General features: G+C 35.1%; 1 protein-coding gene, 1 long non-coding RNA gene and 1 pseudogene across 4 annotated transcripts; all 3 read right to left on the reverse strand.

Moving 5' to 3' along the window:
• Positions 1-774: 774 nt before the first annotated feature.
• LOC148585234 (ACT domain-containing protein ACR12-like) lies at positions 775-7521 on the reverse strand. 3 transcript variants are annotated; one of them, XM_088516482.1, is made up of 6 exons: positions 7299-7521; positions 3631-3809; positions 3402-3530; positions 1967-2022; positions 1668-1773; positions 775-1163 (listed from the first exon to the last, which is right to left on the reverse strand). In XM_088516482.1, the coding sequence occupies exons 3-6, from the start codon at positions 3423-3425 to the stop codon at positions 1104-1106; spliced, it is 246 nt and encodes an 81-aa protein (XP_088372608.1). In that variant the 5' UTR covers positions 3426-3530; positions 3631-3809; positions 7299-7521; the 3' UTR covers positions 775-1103. The 3 variants fall into 3 exon arrangements, 2 of the variants coding, with proteins under 2 accessions (XP_088372608.1, XP_088372609.1); XM_088516483.1 differs by having other exon boundaries at positions 3614-3809; XR_015912108.1 differs by lacking the exons at positions 3402-3530; positions 3631-3809; positions 7299-7521 and adding an exon at positions 2882-3016.
• Positions 7522-8368: 847 nt separating this feature from the next.
• On the reverse strand, positions 8369-9393 carry LOC148585235 (uncharacterized). The gene is made up of 3 exons (XR_015912051.1): positions 9089-9393; positions 8811-8916; positions 8369-8507 (listed from the first exon to the last, which is right to left on the reverse strand). It is a non-coding gene; the product is annotated as an uncharacterized LOC148585235 (long non-coding RNA).
• A 1947-nt stretch (positions 9394-11340) lies between these two features.
• On the reverse strand, positions 11341-17529 carry LOC132181641 (putative disease resistance protein RGA1; annotated as a pseudogene).
• Between the last annotated feature and the right edge of the window lie 4986 nt (positions 17530-22515).

Raw genomic sequence — 22515 nt, forward strand, 5'->3', positions numbered from 1 at the left:
CCACTTCTATTTGGTATTTTCACTTTTTTTTTTTAAAAAAAAATATATATATCAAAAAATGAATAACTTCATTTTAGATTCTTGAACTACCACACGTTTTGAGAAGACCTCCCAAATGTTATAACGGTCACCTCTAAGTGGCCCACCGGCCACATCTGGGGTGGCCAGGTGTGGCGCTCGGCCACCCCCATTGGCTAGGGATAGTCCACAGTCAGGTATAAGGGTCACCCGAAGGCCACCCCCACCTTTGGGGTGGCTCGTGCACTGAGGTGGCCGGAGATGGCAGCGAGCCGCCTCCTGCTAGTGGCTGCCCAACTAGCAGCCACCCATTTCCATTTTTTATTTTTTTTTTAATAAAAAAAAGAGACAATTAATATTTTAGTTTAATTTTTTTTTTTCTTATCAAGAATGACACGTGTCATCATTTTATTGGTATTGATGTAGCATCTAACATAATTCGACAAATTTTTTAACGGAATTTAAATCCAATGACTAAAATTATTCTTTTGGCATGTCCCAGAAACTTATGATGAGTTCACTTTCATTTCGGCAAAAAACTTTAGACAAAATAACAAAGCAAAACTAAGATATGAACCCGAAGAACCTCGCCTTTTTTCACATATCCTAAAAGATAACGGTTGGGACCCCTTCCCTATGAGATTTGTACAAGCTCCACAATACATCAACAACGTGGCTCAATGTAATTTGCACGATTTTGCGAAGATAGTCATTTACCGGTCATGAGCATGAAATTTGTATTGTATTTAATTATTCCTATTGTGTAAACTAGCATAGTCATTTGTTTAGTCATGAGAATATTGGAGGTATGTCATTGTTAGATTTTATTTATACATGCTATGGAGAAAGAATAAATGTATTATTGAAATATTCTAACAATTTGATCACATGCATCAGAAGATGGATACTTGAAATCTCAGCACCAATCATTGCAGGCAAGCTGTGTTGATGGTTGAGTACGTTATAGACTTGATCAAAGATGGGCCACACATGCACTTCAATCATCGGGTCTATTGGGATTATAGCATTAGCCATGACTGTTATCCAAGCAAGTTGTTAAGGTGGGTCGTTACTGATATCACACGCTAATTACTCCTTAACTCAGAGGCATAGAAACTAGTGACAGGATCTCCCCGTACATTAACCTGAATAAAACAAAAAGGAGTAAGGACATTTGTTAACCACAGTTTCCTAGTACCTATCAAGAATTCATTTAAGAAGTTGAGTAGCATATCATATATGAAAAGAAGATATGCACAAGGAAACTACATTATACTAAAAATGCACAACCATATGCTCTTATGTGCTGCCAAGATTACCATGTCACAAAACAGCAATGGGAAATATATGCTCATTTTAAAAAAATTTAAAAATACATTGCATAGGAGAAGGTTTACTTAACAAACAAGCTTCATCTAGTTTTGCTTTTTTACTAAACATTATTGATAACTAGTCGTTTTCAAAGTAGCTAGAAGGGATCGAGTCACTAGCATCTGTTCCAAAAGCCTCACAAAATGCAACTACGAACCATAAATCAAATCTTGAAGCACACAATTTAAACAGGGGATTTTTATAGCTCAAGGACGATTTGGTACAATTTAAACACAGCGAGAGAGAGAGAGAGACAGAGAGAGAGAGAGAGAGCATACTTCTGCATTAATCTCTGCTGATTCCACATCAACGTTGATATCAGCAATAATTTTGATGATTTCTACCAGTAATCCAGGTCTGTCTGCTGTCTCTATACAAAGTAAGCTGCAAATTGGAGAGAAAAATACATAATAAGATGATAGATCAATGCAACCATTCTTTGCAAACAAGTATCAAACTTCATTCAGAATATGATCACCCCAACAGGTTCGATCCTGCGAAGGTAGAACCATAAGAGAAACATAAAAATGAACAACAAATTACAATGCTAAAAGACAACTTATCACAAGTAGCGAACCTCCTCTTATGTCCATCTTCCTTCACTTGTATCTGAGTTTCAATATCAACATCAAGCTGCATAACAAAATCACAAACTTCAGCTCAAACCTGTAAAGTTACAGAAAACACATGAAATTGAAGTTGGTTGAGCTAACTAGATCATAGCCATGAAAACTCTAATTCCCAATGTATTACAAATTATACTTTCTACTGAATAAGCCTCAACCATGGCTGATGGCACAACATGGAAAATGAGAAAGGCATACGGTAGAATAATTGAGTAAGATTGCCAATTAGTTTGCATGCAAGAAAAATCTTTCAACGGAAAGCTTGCTGTGCAGATGAGCACACCATTATGCAATTGGAATTCCTTTCAGGTTGTAATTAAAAAAACAAAAAACAAAAAAACAAATTTATTGTAATTGGGTTTAATTGTATTACATTAACCATTCATACTTGTCTAATCCTTTTAATATGAAACTTAAATTCTTTTCCACCCATGTGTTTAAACTCAACAAAATCCAATAAACACATGTTGCATTTAGTGCCCTCAAAGAATCCAGTTGTGGTATAATTGAACTATTAAACTTGCATATTAATGTGAAATCAATATTTACTTTCAATTCTTAAAAAGCAAGATGAAGAGGAACAGAGGACAATATAAGATCTATTTCCGGACTTGTCAACTTATTGCAGAGTGTTTGAAATCTTAAATCCATGTATGTCAGTGCTTTAACTGTTTTAGCATATGATTGAAAATCAGAAACTCTCCAAAATATCAAAACCCTTAGAGTGAAAATCAGAAATTTTCCAAAATATCATTGACATTTTAACACTGGTATAGGTGTTTCTATTTTCTATGCCTAAAGAAGTCAAAGATGCAGCATATTCTGAAATAAATTCCACCATCAGAAAAAAAGAGAGAAAGTTATACCAAGTCTCTTGTTTGTCTCTACCTTCTTAGAAATAAGTGGGTATAACCAGTCAAAATTAGTCACTTGGAAGAAGTGAGATTGTCATATCTAAACAGATTGTAGAAATCTCCACCTGATTCCCATAACCAATTTCATAAATTGCTGCTTTCAATCAAAAAACCAAATAATAAATTCAACAATAACTCAAAAATTTCCAATGAAAATAATAAAATTTTAAATTTCATCCATTGATGGAACTACTTGCAGTTAGGCTCCAACATCAATAATAATGAAAAGAGCATTCCCAAATTGTGCAATATGATCTACATTTGATATTGAGAAAATCGTAACAGAGTAGTGCAAAATTTATATTGAAGTTTTGTAAAAATTTGGGATGGAATTGACTTCCCTGATCTATTATAAGTCTTTTACGTAATGCTACCATTTGCAGAATTTATATTTCAAAGAGAAACGCAAGAAAAAATTAAAAATGAAAACAATACTGGAAATCCCAATGAAGTGAAAGATTGGAAACAATACTGGAAATGTTAGAGCTTTGCACATATTTGATTGTCAGAAAGGTCTGAAGAAGCATCAATACTTCAAATCATACTTCTCTTTGTCGGCCTTGAGCCTCTTCTTCTCACCACAAAGCTTATTCTTCTCAGCCTGCACAAGAAAAGGGAAATGCAGATGAAGGAGCGGTTTCTAAATGAAGTACATCCTCCAAACATATAAAAGAAAGTTGTTACTCTGAAAAAAATCCCACTTTCAATTCTTTAATCTTCATTTTCAAATCCTCATTTAGCTTTTGGGCTTCACTTTGTAACTGGGTCACCACTCACGTAGCATCACTCAAAATGGCAGCCTTGTCAGTTTTGACCGGCCTTCCAGGTTCCAGGATAGAATCCTCCTTCTCTTACTATGGTATGCATGATAACCCTGCATCTTCATTTTCTGAAGTTAAAATCTTCATTAAAAACATAATACAAGAGAAAGCAATACAATCCAAACACCCACTAGTAAAATATAATTGTGTATATACCAATCGTTGCAAGAAGGAAAGTGTTGTTATCGTGCACAACAGTGATGAATAATATGAAATCAAAATGAGAGATCAAGAGAGAGTCAAGACATAGATTTATGTGGTTCGGCAATGTGCCTACGTTTACAAGAGAGAGTGCGGTTATATTTTACTATTTAATAATTTAGGGTTATAACATAACATATTTATAGAAAAACCCTAATTGTAAGTATTTTGGAAAACTCCAAAATACCCCCCAAAACTTATTTATCCCCAGGCCCACGTAAACTAATTACATCCAATGAGTGAGTAATAGAATATGAGCCACTTGTTCCAACAATCTCCATCTTGGCGAGTATTCACCTCTTTGAAGATAATCAAGTATTGGGCCTTCACCTGAAACTGATAAGTTTGGGGATGCCACCTCCTCTCCTCTTCTTTCTAGCACCTGGAGACATTTGTCAACCATCAGCATTCACCTTCGTTTGGACGGTGATGGTTGCTTTATTTTTTTAGTTTTTAGGATCATTAGCGTCCACTTAATAGTGCAACCATCAGCATCCACTTTCGTTTGGATACTAATGGTTGCTTTATTTTTTTTAGTTTTTGGGACCATTAGCTTCTACTAAAACCATTAGCGTCCACTTTTGTCTGGGTGCTGCTGGTTGCTTTATTTTTTAGTTTTTCAAGACTATCAGCTTCCACTCCACCATTAGCGTTCACTTTAGTTTGGACGCTGATGGTGCACCATCTGCATATTAGCGTCCACTTTAATTTGGACGCTAATAGTTGTAGAGAACTAGCGTCCACTCCAACTTCCATCCTAGCTTGATATAGCGGACAAAATACAAGACTTTTAGCGTCGACATAGTGGAGTCGACACTAATGATCAACAGTTGATCATCAGCGTCGGACCATCAGTGTCTAACCCTTTAGCATCCAACAATCGACGTTGTTGATCAACATCGTCCACTTTGGGACTTTTAGTATCCAAATGAGGTCGCCCCTAAGAGCATCTCCGACAGCTTAGTTAAAAGACCAATATTAGCTATATTTAATTATTATTCTTTTTTTTTTTTTTAACTCCAACAGAGTAGCTTGCCATTAGCTAGAATAGCTTCATTGCTACAATGAATAGCAATTTGGAGCTATTCACTGTAGCACACTAGATGAATAAAATATTGTTTATTTTTCTTTTGTTTATTGTTTCTTTATTTCATATTTTTTCACCCTACATCTTTTATTTCTTTTGAACACCTCTTCACATATGTTACGTCTCTCTTTCAAACACAAAATTTTTTCACACAACATTTATCTCTCTCGCTCACAAAATTTCTTCACACAGTTGGATGAAAAAATTGAACGCATAAAAAATTTAATTCATGGAAACACACGGATGAAAACAAATCAATTGCAGTTGGATGAAAAAAATTTAATGCAAAAAAAAAAATTATTGCATAGAACACATGGATAGAAACAAATCAATTGCAATTGGATGAAAAAATTTATTTATGTTATTAATTTTAAGAATTAGTACCTGCATGTGAGATGAATGTTCCTCATATGTATTTATTTTTGTTTTTATGAATGATTTCTATATATGTGTTTGTTTTCCCCTTTATTTAGGTGTTGTCAATAATATAATAAAAAAAGAATGAGAAATAATATCTTAAAGCAAGTAGAGAATGAAATAGAGAATCAATTGGAGTGTGTAGTGAAAAAACAATAGCTAAAGTAAAGAATTGTATTTTTTTCACTAGGTAAAATACCTAATGCTGCTGGAGATGCTCTAAAGATCCAATTTCTTGTAGTGACCATCTAAAATATATCAATTTGGGTCATCTAATATTTCTTTTAAACTTTAGACGATGTCTTTTTCAAACTACTAAAAAATTATCAATGTCTTCTCAAGACTAGCAAAAATATAAAACTTAACCTACAAATTTTTCAACAAGACAAAAATATTCTTATAAATGGAAAAAAAAAAAATTTATTTAAAAAAATAATTTTTTAATTGTTATTTTCTTTTATATTTTTAAATTTAGCCACCTTGTTTTTTTTTTAATATAATTTTTAGTTTTAATTTTTTCTAAAAAATTTTGTTTTTATTTTACTAAAGATATTTTTATCGTTGAGAAATAAATTTTAATAATTTAAGAGGTAGCTTGATAATTTGGGAGAATATTGAAGAGAACTCGTTGGTAGCACATCTCAATCAAAGGTGTAGGAGCGTTGAAGCCTGAAGGAAGACGTGTTTGCTTTAATTATTGATAGGTGTGGCATGTGCGTTTGTCTCCTATTTTTATTGTTTAAACTTTTAAGTTTTTTAAGTAAAAGTTAAATAATTAAAACCTATATATTGGTGCCTATAATCATTTCTCTTTTTAGAATGGAAGTATCTTTATACCATCTCAAATATAACAATTTAGATTGATATATGAAAGTCAACTCAATTTTCTCAAATAATTAAAGCTTCCATACTCAAAATTAAAACTTCAATATTCAAAATTTCCTTGTTGAAAATTTGTCAAAATTTCATACAAAATATTTAGTTATAATTCATGTGCGAGAAATATTACAGTTCCGTCGGTTCTTTTAATCTTACGTGAATATTATTTTTTAAAAAAATTATATATATGAGGGAATGATGGAGTTAATTTTTTACCATGTTTTTTTAAAAAAATATATCCACGTAGGATTAGGAGAACATCAAAAGAATACCCAAAAAATCGTATCATTTCTCATTAAAGAGCTAACAACGTCTTCTTTGTGTGTGGCTAATCTCAAATGCTTCTCAAATATAATGTGATCTTCAATTTTTTCCAATTGCTAACTAGTTTCCCTGTCTCCTAATTACTTAATTCCCTCTAGCTAATTGCTTACTCTCTTCAATTTTCTCTAAATGCTCATTCTCCTCAATTTTCTCTAAATTAATTTCTGAAATCGGTGAACATAATTCATGAGTAGGTGAAATAATTGTGGGGGTAGAAACAACACCCAAATTTTTTAAATTTGCTTCTTGTTATTGCTAATTCTTAAAGATGGGAATGAATAAAAAGGAGTGCGTATAATTAAATTTAACATTCTCATTAATTTCATTCATATATTTTATAATAATAATTTCTAATTTTTTTTCTTTTTAATTTCGAAAATATCCTAAAAACCCATTCCCTTTGTTCATCAATTTCTTTGGATATAAATTCATTTTCTATAACATAATCTCCTGTAAAACCAACAACCCATTGTTGCAAAATTAGCAAAACTAACATATCAACTGTGTGCGTGTGTGTGAATCTGACCAGGGTTCTGCTTTTAACCCAGATACAAGTTTCCTACCGGCCGGCTTCTCATGAAGAACACATTCACCAAAAGCCAATGTTTTAAAAAATGCGGTGAAAGCACAACACACCTACCTGTGAATGGCATGGGAGGAAATTTCTGATATGCAGCAACCTTCTGAATTGCATCAGTTACATCTTTGTTCTGCCAAAGAACCAAGGTTTAGGGAGAAAATTGATAAAAGGAAAAGAAGGTAGGAATTCACTTTTCCAAATAAAACCACAGTAAAAATAATCACTAAATTTAGATTATAGAAATTAGAAAGAAAAGACAAGAAGAATGGCAGCCATATATAGCACTATGTTTCCATCAGTTATTATGGACCTTAAAACTCCTGTGTACACACATTGAGTACTATATCTAACCAATCATACATTAATTCAACACAAAATGTGCACCTAACTCTGTACCATTGTTACAAAAAATAAGAGTGCAACTATCCATGCAAGTACATATAAAAGCATCGAAGTTTAACAAGCATATAAGTTAGAGATGTATGAATGTACAGACAATAAACAAATCAGTTACAAGAATCAATAGCTTAGCCAGTTCTAGGCAACAGGCAAAGGAGAGAACCAATATCATATTGATCACATGGGGTAAACTTGCCTATTGTCCAGGTCACCTACCACAAAATGAACTCACAGTACACTGCTTCACAACTTTTTTTATAAAAAAAAAAAAAAAAAAAAAAAGAAATAGAAAAAAAAGAAAAGAAAAGAAAAGAAGATAGGAAGTAGGATACTGCTTCACAACTCACAGTACACTGCTTCACACTATCATATTGATCATATTGAAATTGAGATCAATATGAGCATTGCACTAACAAGAGACACATAAACAGAGTGGTTGCCTAACATGATCTTCAATTCCAGTCAGCACAACAACCCATTTCACTTGAAGACAAGCAAGCATTCTCACTGTCTTTTGGGATTAAAATGCAAGAAACCTGAAAATGTAAAATTCTTGTTAGGTGGCATTTAACGACACCTAGGATTTTTTATCATGTCTTTTAAGTTCTAAATGCTGATAAAAGTCGCTCAACAAATTGTAGGCAGAATAGTATTTAAAACTTCAAAATAATATGGTTAATTGAATGTCCGCTTTCACATGCTCAGCATGCTTACACCATTTACTCACCCGATCTTCCTCATCATGAAAGTGCTCTGTATAGTTTCCATTGTTTTGAGTACAAGTGAGGCTGACATATCCCAGAATATTGTAGAAATCCCCCAATGATTCCCACATCTACTTCATCAATTGATGATTTTTTATGCAAGTCTCTGCTGACCATCAAAAAACCAATTAATAAACTCAACAATAACTCAAAATTTTCCAATGAAAACAGTAAAAAGGTAAAATCAATTCATCAACAATGACTCCAGTAACAATAATAGTAAAAAGAATCTCTCTAAATATGCATTTGATTATGAGAATACTAAAAGTTATGCAAAAATTTTATTGAGTTTCTATGATGGGTTTGACTTCCCTGGTCTATCATAAGTCTTTTATCCAATACCGATCACTGGCATTTAAACAAAGGATTTTTAAACACATAGAGAGAGTGAGAGAGGGAGAGAGTATACTTCTGCGTCACTCTCTGCTGATTCCACATCAATGTTGAAATCAGCAATAATATTGATGATTTCTACCAGTAATCCAGGTCTATCAGCTGTCTCTATATAAAGTAAGCTGTAAATTGGAGAGAAAAATGCACAATAAGATGATATATCAATGCACCCATTCTTTGCAAACAATTATCAAACTTCATTCAAAATATGACCTCCTCTTTGGTCCACAAGAGAAACATAAAAATGAAGAACAAATTATAAGCTAAAGGACAACTTAATCATAAGTAGCAAACCTCCTCTTAGATCCATCTTCCTTCACTTGTATCTCAGTTGCAATATCACATCAAGCCGCAGAACAAAGTCACAAACTTCAGTTCCACTTTGTGAAGTTACAAAAAAGCACATGAAATTGAAGTTGGTTGAGCTAACTAGATCATAGCCATGAAAACTCTGATTGATCCCCAATGTATTACCATTTATACTTTCTATTGAATAAGCCTCACCCATAGCACCACATGGAAAAAGAGGAGAACATTTGATCAATAAACAGAGGACTAATCAATGGAGCCAAACATGAAACATCCTCTGAAGAAGATGGGTAAACATGATCGAACTGTTGCTGCTCAAGCTGACAGGCCTGCAATTTAAGTCAGTTTTTATCAAAATTATGTAACTATCACATACTCCATTCACAATCACAAAGCCGTTCCCCTTTTTCTTGTTCATCAAATAGCAGAGGAAGGCATAAAAATATAAATGGATTTCCATTACATATTATCTCATCAAGGGAAATAAGGTATCATGCATTCAGAGTATAAGAATAAATCTAAAATTTCTACACCAAATATTAGGCAATAATAGAATTTCTACACCAAACCCGATAAGAACCTTGTCGTCGACACTTGTCGATGAGAATATTTCAAATTTTGTAATTTGTCACTAGTACTTTTTCGCCACTTCCTACGTGCGAAAAAACTTATTGCCTTAATATTAGGGACGACATATCAGCATTGACAATTTTTTATGTGGTCGCTGATATTGAATCCTTGTGTGACCTCAACAACGACAACAATTTGTCGTCGCTGATAAGTGAATATATGAGACGACTTTTGTGCCATTGCTGATAATATAGTCACTAAATAACATTTTTCTTGTAGTGATGATGTAACAATTCACATGCATTCAAGCTTTGATGTATAAATCTCACCTGTTGCCGCTTGCCATTTTTCTGATGGGTGAGAAAGAACAGCACAATAAGGTTTCCAATTACGAATTATGTTCACTTGCAAAAATTTAACTCATCATTTCAAGTGAGCATTCACTGTAGTTGTAGGATCCAAATGATAAAAATTTCAAGTACTTTTTGTTATAGAATATTTTCTTTTCCTGGTCCTAACTTTTCTCACTAACCAAATGGATAATAACTCCTAATATTCAAACACTAGTTGTGCATGTCTAGATTTAAATATCAAGATCGTGCTTCTAATCCAAACAAAGCTATCAAACACATTTTAAAAATCATATAGAAATCCGGAAAAATACCTAAACGACTCTTGAGGGGGCACCACTTCCAGCTCTACCTCTTTCCCAGGGTATTCTTCAAAAGGGAAAAAAAGAAAGCTTCATTTTAAAGCTCCCTTTTGCTTACTTTTTTCATCTCAAATTCCCGACTTCTCAACTTAATGCATAGCTGCAGATTGAAGAATTTTCGAATTGGATCCAAATCTTAAATCCATGTATGTCAGTGCTGCTTCAATTGTTTCTGCAATGAAATCTGATAAATCAGAAATTATCCAAAATCATAAATCAGAAATGCTTTAATTGCTTCAACTGTTTTTGCATGTGAAATAAGGAAGAAGAAATAGCATTTGAAATCTTAACATTGGCATACGTATCACTAATACAATTCCACCATCAAATAAAAGAGAGAAACTCAATTATACGAAGTCTCTTGTTTGTCTTTGTTTTCTTAGAAATAAGTGGGTATAACCAGTCAAATCAAGTATATTTGAAGAAACGAGTTTGTCTTATCCAAATAGATTGTAGACATATCCATATGATTCCCACAACCCATTTCATGAATTGCTGCTTTCAATCAAAAAAACCAAATAATAAATTCAACAATAACCCAAAAATTTCCAATGAAAATAATAAAAATGTAAATTTTATCTGTTCGTTCAACAAAATCTACATCCTAACATAGTAATGCAAATTTGGGATGGGATTGACTTCCCTCATCTATTAATTATAAGTCTTTTACCTAATACATGATGCTACCATTTGTAGAATTTAAATTTCAAATGGAAACAAAAAAAATGTTGAAAAATTAAAAGAAGAAAACAATACTGGAAATGCCATTGAAGTGAAAGATAGGAACAAAATGCTGTAAATGTTAGAGCTTTGCACAAATTTGATTGTCTGCAAGGTCTCAAGAAGCGTCTTTACGTAAAACCTTTAATTCTTCCTGCATGTGAAATCAAATAAGATATATATCAATTGCCTGACAGCGTAAAATAAAGAGGAACAACAAACAATAAGAAAAAAATTATTGTCTAATTGGTGACTTAAAAACCTCAACATATTGGCGAGTTTGGCTTGCTATCCATTCTTTAAGATGACCATCGCCGCCATTATGAAAGTTTGGGACGTGAGCAATCTTTGGCCAATCCTCTCCCGTTCCTTGTACACATCTTACCTCCAAGCGATGACACTCTGCAATCCTTAAACGACGTAGCGAGGTGAGGCGGCGCATACCTTCGGGTAGTGATGTTAAATTCGGACAATTTACGACTTCAAGCTCCTGAAGTGAAGTGAGATCGCCTATCCACTCTGGTAAAGACACCAAACTAGGGCAATACATAATTTGAAGCCCTTGCAGAGTGGTAACATCTTTAAGCTTTCTTGGGAGAGAAACCAAATTTAGAACGCCTACAATAGATAGATGACCAAATCTTGTAGGTCCAAGGCCATGTGCGCCATCTTCATTATCATTGCTAATAAGTTCTTTGCAGCCAAGAATAGACAGATTTTCAAGTGAGGTGAGATGCTGAAAGAGTGGAGACAAGGATATTTGCATTTTAGAACAATTCCAAATCTTCAGGGTTTCAAGAGAAGTGAGGTTTTGCAGCCACTCTAGTGGCAGATATTCAACTTCCTCTAATTCCACAAGATAAAGATACTTCAATTTGGAGAGATCGGAAAAGGGAGAGGAAGAGGAGGGTGTTGTTTTGCTCCCTGGTGCTAGGGACATCATAGGGCAATTCTTGATATATAAAAGAGAAAGGGAAGGAAATGAAGGGAATAATGGAAGATGATGCTCTACTGTTACTGTTTCCCTCGTCTTTCGCCATCCCCTCATCTTTGGCAAATCATGAAGCGTGAGAATTTTGAGGGGAGAAGAGGACATGTCACTACCATCATTGCTTATGTACTCCAGCTCACTTAAGTTAGTAAGAAGAAGACGCTTCAGAAAAGGGAAACGGTGGAATGGTGGGATATGTTGAAGCCATTTACAATTCGATATTTGAATAAAAGTCAAATTTGAGGGCAAGGACACCCAACTAGATAATGCCACACCTGCATACCCAGATATAGTTAATGATTTCAAATTTAGGTGTGGCTGAAGGTTTTGCAACAGTTGTTCATCATTTGCAATTGCCTTATCACTTCCATCATCAGATTCTGGGTTCCACTCTAATATCAGACTTTGAAGCTGTCGCTTCCTCTCCAAGTTTGCAGCCTCTGCTTCTGATGGAGAAGATCTCGAGTGCTCTAAACCCTTGATCCTTAATAATCCTCTCAACTCATCTAAACCATCCAGATCCCCTAGCCCACCCTTTGGCTTGGAGAGACAACTTTTTTTCTTCCCTAAAATGTATAGCGGCAATGTTTGGAGAGCAATCAATTTTCCCAGTCCATGAGGCATATGAGTCAAGCTATTACACCCATTTAGCCCAAGATGCCTAAGGCTAATTAAGTTTCTAGTGTCTTTTGGCAATTCTTTAAGCCCACGACAAAAGTCAAGTCTTAGTGTTTGCAAATTCTGCAATTTAGTCATAGAAGCGGGAAGTAGTTTGATATCTTCATTCCTAGATAGATCTAGAAATCTTAAATGCTCTAACTTGCTAATGGAATTCGGCACTTTTTGAATACTCGACCGACTCAAATTCAAAGCACGCAAGCATTTAAAACTTGAAATAAGTGTATTAGAGACTGGCTTATTCAACTTAAGTACCGCAATGTTCACATTAAGCTCATCATCAAGTCCTGGAAGTATTGGAATTTGTAGAAGAAGTGTTCTCATTTTGTAAGCCTTGGGCAAAAGAGCAGGAATATTCGATAATGAATCTGAATAATGAAATGCCACATGACGAGTTCTTTCAACTATTTTTTCTCCATCTTGATATAAAATTGTGCACTCCTCACCTGCTACTGACTGTGCAAGAGTGAATAAGGTCATGCATTTTGCACGTATCTATTTCACCAACTATATCTCTTTGTACATCTTGGAAAAATGACCTCCAAAGCAAATCCATAAAATACTCGCGACCAATATCTTCAAGACGTCTGTTTCCATATGATGAATGAAGAAAGCCTTGAGCCGCCCATAGATGAATCAACACCTCCATTTCAATTCCATAACCTTTTGGAAACAACGAACAAAATGCAAAACATTGCTTTAAGTGTGACGGTAAATGATCATAACTCAACTTAAGTATTGGGAAAATGTCATTTTCTTGTCCAGTTATTTTGTAAAGTTCAAGGTTTTTAAAGTACAACCAATCAGTTTCTGAATTTTTGAAGTATAATAGACTTCCAATGCACCTTAAAGCAAGAGGAACTTGTGCACACTTTTGTACGATATCCCTTCCAATTTCTACTAGCTTGGGATTCTTTGGCTCTTCCCCGTCTTTAAATGCCATTCTCTTAAATAAATTCCAAGAATTGCTTTCAGATAGACCTCCCAAAAAATACGGTGACATTGTGCCTGTAATCTCTGCAACTCTTTTGCTACGTGTAGTAATCAAAACTTTGCTTCCCTTCAGGCCACCCGATAACAGTGTTTCCAAGTTCAACCATGTACTGCGATTCTCGCTCCATACATCATCTAAAACAAGTAAGTATAGCTTGCCATCAATTTCTGCTCGAAGCTGACTTTGTAACAAATCCATCTCGAGGCTTTCAGGTCTCTTTTTAGTTGCAGATTCTATGAGCTTTGCAACAATAGTTTTCACATCAAAAGGATGAGAAACGCACACCCAGAGTCTTAGCTCAAAATGTCTTTTGACTTCATCATCATTGAACACATACTGTGCAAGTGTGGTCTTACCTATTCCACCAATCCCAACTATGGGAATGACAGAAAGGTTCTCTTCTACATTAGAATCCAATAACAACTCACTAACTGCCTTCTTTTCACCATCTCTCCCAATGACTTGTTCCTCACGAACAAAAGAGTGTGTGTCTTCTCTTTTCCTATGCTCAAACTCATGTGTCACTATAAGGCGCTCATTGAAGCCAAATTTGATCTTATCATCTGCAATTTCATCCAGTCTCGCCCTAACTGCCTTGATCCTATGACCCATTTTAATGCCATATACAAGCTGGTTCGATTTGGAAAAGAAGATCCGTACCTATAATACCCTCAAATATTTAGTATGGTCCAATTCGAAAAGTTAAAACATTTTTTGGACTATGTGTATAATTAAGGATAATATGAACGTCATGTTTGTAATTGTTGTAAGTTTAGGTTAGGTTTTTTTTTTTTTTTTGGTTGTTTCATTTACAACTACCCATTCGAATTCGTTTATTGTGCCAGTTTTAGAATTCCCCCACCGTTCAATAGTTGGTTTAACATTATAATGGGGGCAGGCAATTTATGTGACTTTTTCATACTCCATTTGCTCCTAGAAAGATGTCGCAACTTAATTAAATGTACATTTTAGCATATGTTTTTTTTTTTTTTTTTTGGTAGCAACATATGGTTAGTGCTCTTACAAATGAGACTGTTTTAGGTAGGACTCCATTTATAGCAGCGGTAAGGATAAAGAAAACAAACAAAAGAAGAGAATATAAAAGCATCTATATATGTCAAAATGATATATGAAAACATGGTTGCTGTAACACCCCCATATTTGACTTAAGTTAGTATGAGCTTTGGCCCAATGTCTTGGGCTTAGATATGTGAACCAATATCATTGGCCCTAGTGAACTTAATATAAATTGGATCAAAGCCCCAAAAATAGATTATAATTGATAATTAATTTCTTAACCTAATGGTCTAATCCATGGCATAGTCTTATCCCTAATGATGGACATAATTTAATGTTTCATTCATAATTTTGTAAGATGATAGTTTTTAACCAAAAACTTATTTAAGTCTATTGTACAAGTTTAAAAGTCACGTTTATAATGATGTTCATTTATAATGATGCCCATAGTGATTATTGGTGTGAATAGTGTCTTTTAAAATGAGTCATGAACATAGATTTTTAGGCTAAATCATAAACTTTTAAAGCCAAAAATCTCTTTTAAATGACTCCTGTGAGTGGTAAAACACTTCTAAACATTAACCCTTAAAGTGGTGTTAAAACTATATCAAGAAAATAAGTAATTTCTCATATATGGCATCAAGAAGGGCTTTGAGTTAAATCTGGAAACTTTCGGTTCATGGCATGTTTAGGTGGGTATTTGATCCAAATTTCATTAAGTGAAATACCTTGTATGTGTTTTGGGCTAATGGGCCAAGTGACCAAGTGTAGTGCTATAGTTTAGATCCATTTAGTGAGCTGTGGGCCTTATTTGGTTAGCCTAGTCAGGAGGAGGTTCAAATGAGTCATTTCTGCGCTAAGCCCACATAAAGACAATTTTTTGATTTTTGGAAGAAATTAGGGAATTCCAAGATTAACCCTACTTTGATTTATTTATTCAAAAGTTATGAAAATATTAATAGAATGAGTTAGACTAGAATATGATACATTTTAAGGAAGAATAAAGCTTGATATTCGGACCAAGGTTCCAAAATATATATATATATAAAGAAAGTAATTCTAGTGTTAACAGGCACTTTAACTTATTTCTAGAAAGAAAACATCGTTAATAATAGAAGGAAGGCCAGAAGAGTTAAGTAAGTTAGGAACAACTTCTAGTCAGGATTTACGTGCTTAATTAGTGAGGGCCAGCTTTGAGCCTTAGGCGGATTGGGCGACCACCTAAGGCCCCCAATTCATAAATATTAATGAAGATTTTTTTCATAAAAAAATATTTAAGGCCTTAATTACCGTCAATATTATTTAATTAAAGCCCCAAAATATGGTAAATAAGTAATTGAGAAAGACATTAATATCGTTTGTTTCTCTTAAAATCTCCAACATTCCATTCCATTCTTGAAACAAATATTATAATAATTGATAGCATTAAGGGTTAAATATGATTTTTCCCCTAAAAACTCAGCACATGTATATATACTTAACTAAAAATAAAATAATTAAAAATACTCTAACTTTGCTGAACCTTATTGTTTAGGTTTTAATAGTTGTTGCCATGGTAACTTGTACTCTTTGCCACTTCTAAATGCATTTCAATTTATGTGATTAATGCTCTTATGAATGTGTTTAGCTTTCTTCTTCTTCTATGTCACTCTGTGATTCCACATTTCCATCAAAAGTTTTTTGCTTTGATTCATTCAATCAGCAAATATTGTTGACTCATTTGTTATGATAATTGTTTTCTGCTTCTGGTAACGAATTTGATTTGTAATGTTGAAGAAAAAGAGAAAAAGAAAACAATTATGGAAGGGTCTGATTGTTTTGGGCCTCAGGGCTCCAAGAAATCTAAAACTTTGGTAAGAAGATACCATTGTTTCCAGGGAAGATACCAGAGGAGATGGGGAGATTGTTCATTAATTTAGTCGAAAAGAAGGGTATTCATGGTTATTATTGCATAGCCTTTTGGGGAAATTATTGCATTCTTTTTTAATTAAAAGAAGGTAGGGCAGAGAAACTAATTGTGACTATCCTACCTAGATGAGAATTCAAGGCAGTCCAACTGAGCTATAGCATATATAGCCCAGCACCACCAGGGCATCAATAAAAATTTAAGGCAACTAATACTAATTAGGCATATGTGGGGATTCTCTATTGCATAGATTCGAATCCAAGTCTTAGTACATGTCCTGACCATTTGATCGAATTTTCTTGAACCATTGAACCACCACCATTGATATATGGTTTCTTAAGTTATATATGTTATAACACACTTATTATGCTAAGACCTTATGCTTATGAAAATTATTATTTTTCTCAGGACATATAAATATTTTTATGTCAAAATGATTATACGTGAATATGGTTGTAGATATATAAATAATTGTATGCTATATATATATGAACATATGTTATGGTGCACATTTTTGGAATTGGGTTGTTACCTGTTTTGCCATCTTCTTATCCCGTGTCATCACTTGTTGCCGTAAAAGTTGAGTGGAGTAGTCATCTAGCAAGTCGTCGGCGTCGTACATGGCATCCTTTAGCTTTTCAAGCCAATCTCTCACTTCATGGCTGCGGGCCTGCTTCTCCTCCGCATCCAAAAGTACATTTTTTATAGTGGAAACCGTCTTCCCCAGCTTTTGAAGCTCATCTTTGAAACCCCAGAGCAGTCCAAGCTCTTGGAGAGCAGGAGAGCCCAAACTCTTAATCATACCCTCAGCAGTTTTGAAGAGAACTCCTTCAGCCATCTCTTGTTGGTTAATGGAGTGATGCTAAAATGCCGCTTTTGATTCAACGAGAGCCGAGAGGTGTTGAGCTTAGAATTGAGGAAGATATATAGGTGTGGCCATGTGCATTTTCTCTCATATTTTAGAACCTTCAAGAGTTCTTCAAGTAGAGGTTAAGCACAAAAAGAAAAAGTAAAAAGGAAGGTTAAAGTATCAAGAAGTATGGGATCACAGCATATATATAGCTTCTTCATCAGAATTGCGTTTGTCTCATATTTAAGTTATTAAATCTTAACTTTTTAAGCAAACAACATACTAAAATCTTTGCTTTCACTTGCATTTTTTTCCTGTTGGTGTCTGGCATCCAATACCTCTCCTCCTGGTTCTTACTATAATCCCTGTGGCATCCAATACCTTTTATTTCCTTGGCATCCAATGCCTCTTATGATCCTTATACCTCCGGTGGTGTCAGGAATCTAATGCTTGTGGCGCCATCGCCACCATCCCTTTCCAAAATTGTTGAGCAGAAAGAAAAGAAATAAATTAAGTAACTCAAACCGAAAACTTCACTTATAATTCCTCATTTTTCATTAGGTTCGCAATCATAACTTTAAATATTGTCCTCTCAAAAAGTGAAAAGACAAAAATACCCTTGCAATATAGCTAACTAGATATTTTTCAGTTTAAATGAGGGATCATATTCTGTCCATTTCCCTGATAAGCCGTTTGATTTAATGCTGAATTTTAATGAGATGGTATTGTAAAATTTTGAAAGATTATGACCCTAAATTGACACATTTTGAAGTTTAAGAATATAATTGTAAAAGTGATAAAAAAGTAGACGTCATAGTGAAGTTTTTCCCTGCACATCACTTAACTTGGTCAATCGGCTTTCACGCATCCTTTTTTTGTTGTGGTAGTTTTCTAGCCTTCTCTCTACGTTCTTTCGACGGGGTTATATCAAGAAAACCATAATTCATAAGGGCAGCAAGCTTAAGTCATCAGTTATATGACATTATTTTTTTTTTTTTTTTTCATGTACATCAACGAAGAAACTACAACAAAGAATAACAAAGAGCTAGGCAACCCAACAAAAAGCCTCAAAACAACCATATCAATGAAACAAAAATTAAAAGGAAATCCATCAAATGAATGACGCGGCCATATAGATTCCTTAGCACAAACACCAAGAGACTAGCCTACTAACTAAGGTGGTTAGACAATGCGCACTAGGGATGGCACCATCAAGAGGCACAAGAAGAGCCACACACCTCAAGAGGTCATCAACCCAAACAATTGTAGCGGTACACCCGAAAGAGAATCACAACAACAGAGAAGACACTAATGAAGGTCGAATCAAAGCTAACCGAATGAGACTAGCCATATATGCGTTATTATCCCAAAAAGACTAGTCAATTTGGAGCTTCCCTATAATTCATTATAAAGCTCAGTTTCACCTAGTAATTAGATAATATGAAACTTAACACTCATGACTATCTTTATAAATCACCCACTCTATGTGGCTACTTCTCATCTTTCCAATCTGGGATGGGAGTGTTGCAAACTTCCCCTCTTAAATTCCCGATGTCCTTGTCAAGGCTACGTCATGCAGTGCTCCAATACCACATGGCCTAGCATTACTAGGTGGCTCTAATATCATATGTAACTCCATGTTCCAAGTGGTATGATACTGTCCACTTTGGGTCTCAGCCCGCACGACTTTGTTATTGGGTTTATCCAAAATGGCTTATACCATTTAGAGAGAGCATGTTCTATATAAGCATATCCTATTTCTTACATATAGGCAATGTGGGACGCTACAACCACCCCCTCTTGAGACCCAGCATCCTCGCTAGCGACCCTCATGGGTGTGTGCACATTCCCTCAATCTCAAGCTGGGCTTCAGCTTTGATACCATTTATAACGACCTAGGAAAAAACGTTAATCACGTCTGCGCTATCATCTCAAAAGGATTAGTTAATTTAGAGTTTCCATATAATTCCTTATAAAGTCGAGTTTCACCTAGTAATGTCAAGTCATGTGATACTAGAGCACTGCATGATGTGAGCCTAATGAGGACGTCAGAAGTTTAAGAGAGGAAATTTGTAACACTTTGGTCCCACATTAGGAAGATGAGGAGTAGCGCACATAGAATATGTTGTTTATAAAGATAGTCATGAGTTCTAAGTCCCACATTGCCTAATTACTAGGTCAAATTGAGCTTTATAAGAAATTATAGGAAAACTCCAAATTAATTAGTCATTTTAGGGTAATAGAGCAAATGTGGTTAACATTTTTTCCTGGGTTGTTACAGAGACACCAACAAGGAGTCCAGAGAACACCCTAAAAAGATCAGCAATCAAATCGAGAGAGCACCATAGATGGTGGTAATTAAGGGCATCAAAAGCCCTAAAATTACAAGAAAACAACATAAAAACGAAAATAAATGCGAAAAGTTAACAGCATTGATAGAAGTGCAGGGCATGAGAAGGCAGAATGAACGTGGTTGAAGGTTGGTGTGTGTAAGCCATTCGCCGAACCACCTAGGCTTAGTGGCCTCGTCCTTTTTAGTTTTTACCATAGAATAGATATATCCATTCACCTAATTATTTTCTTCTTAAATAAAAAATAAATAATTTTTTTAAAAAAAAAAAAAAAAGAAAAATGAGTAAATACGATTCATCAAAGTGTTTCATTTACATCATAACTAATTGTTCGCTTAGATGAGAAGGCATTTCTCTTAACATTTGTCCAACTATACCCACAATCTTAAATTCCAAATACTTGAAGATATGATCCAGAAATAGTATATCAAGTATTTTCTTTTTTGCTACATGGAATCTCTATGGGACTTTTAACCAACCAACTTCAATGTTATATTCAAGTATCAACCATGAGTGACTCCTCCGGTAATATTGTCTTTGCAGCTTTTCAGAAGCTTTCTAATTTGGATGTCTTACAAGGTGAAGCTACAGCAGCCCTTCTTGCAACTAGGATGGCATTATTTTCAGGTTGTGATAGATTCCAACTTGAGGGGGATGCTCTTCTGGTTACCTTGGCTATTAACAATCTTTCTCTTTTTGAGTCCTGGAACTTTGCTTCAATTGTTTTTGATATTAGGTTGATTTTATCTTCCTTTCAAAGTTGGTTTGCTTTGAAAGTGTCTAGATGTGCTAATTACCGTGCACATGCTTTAGCTAAATGGACTGCTTCCAATCTTGTTTTTGGAAACGTTCTCACAGGATCTTCCATTCTTTTTTTCATTCGGATCAAGAGTAGTAAAGATCCTTCTTTGTAACCTTTTTCCCCCTATTCAATTAAAAAAAAAAAAAAAATGTATTTGATGGGATTATATTTCTATTATGGTCCAACCTTACCGTTGCGGCGTGGACATAATGCTTGGTCCATCTACCAACCAACCTAAAATTTCTAAACAGTTTCATACTGAATCCCCTCTTAAGTTACGCTACTAACTATATTCATAATTCCTAATATAAGGCTTTACACATAATGGAGTCTTGGGATGCAAGAAATAATATTAGTGGGAAAACCTCCAAATACACTTCCTCCTTTTTTTTTCTTCTTTTTTTTAATAAAAAAAGGTTGGAGGGGAAGATTAATTGTGGCTATTTTAGCCAGGTCAGTCATAACTTAACTGCCTGCTCCACCAAGGCATTAGTGAAAACCAAAATGGTTTATACTAATCAGGCATAAGAATTCTCTATTGCGGAGATTAGAACCCACACCCTACTATTTATCTAACCACTTAAGAATTTTTTTGGGCCATTAAACTACCACCCGTATAGTTGTTGCATCATGTGTTTTTAAGCTCAGATCAAATTATGCACAACAAACCAATCACAAACTTGTAATTAGAAAACTATTGTATGAGATTTTTTTTTTTTTTTTTTGGTTACACCTTTCCGCAGTAGTCTTAGATGAGGAATCTTTAAGTGTCTCAACTACTCTATAAGGCGGGTCACATCACAAAGCTTTCATTCAAATTGAATTCAATGAAATTACTACAATTTAGTTTATTAAATTGATAAAAATTCTAGATACGATAATATTATATAGGGTTAAATACCTCAAAACCCCCTAGGGTTTAGCAACTTTATTTTTTTTCCCCTGGGGTTTCACTTTTATCACAGGACCCCCCTGAGATTTTGATAAAGACCAATTTAGTCCATCCGTTAGTTGACCGTTAAGACTGACACGTGGACCAATCAGATGTTGACACGTGGCACCTATTTAATTTTTTTTAAAATTAACAAAAAAAAAACGAAAAAGAAAAGGAAAAACCTGGGGGTGGCTCGGCCACCCCCTTGGCCATTTGGGGGTGGCCTGGCCACCCCCATCTGGCCGGATGGGGGTGGCCCTGGGCACCAGGGGGTGGCTCGGCCACCCCCTTGGGCTCCAAGGGGGTGGCCGAAGCCACCCCTTTACCCACTGGGGGTGGCTCGGCCATCCCCATGGAGGCCTGGGGGTGGCCGAAACCACCCCCATGGAGCCTTGGGGGTGGTTTCGGCCACCCCCAGGGCTCCATGGGGGTGGCTCAGTGGGTAAAGGGGGTGGCTTCGGTCACCCCCTTGGAGCCCAAGGGGGTGGCCGAGCCACCCCTGGGCGAGCCACCCCCATCCGGCCAGATGGGGGTGGCCAGGCCACCCCCATGGCCAAAGGGGGTGGCCGAGCCACCCCCAAATGGCCAAGGGGGTGGCTCGGCCACCCCCAACGTTTTCCGTTTTTCTTTTTTCTTTTTTTTCTTTTTTTTAAATACATTTTTTTTTAATTTTAAAAAAAAAATATTTTTTTTAAAAAAAAAATTAAAAAAAATTAATATATGTGCCACGTGTCGACATCTGATTGGTCCACGTGTCAGTCCGTACAGTCAACTAACGGTCAACTAACGGATGGACTAATTTGGTCACTTATCAAAACCACAGGGACCTCCTGTAATAAAAATGAAACCCCAGGGGGGAAAAAATAAAGTTGTGAAACCCCATGGAC

The sequence above is a fragment of the Corylus avellana genome, chromosome 5, assembly GCF_965113065.1.
Source record: "Corylus avellana chromosome 5, dhCorAvel1.hap1.2, whole genome shotgun sequence".
NCBI lineage: Eukaryota > Viridiplantae > Streptophyta > Magnoliopsida > Fagales > Betulaceae > Corylus > Corylus avellana.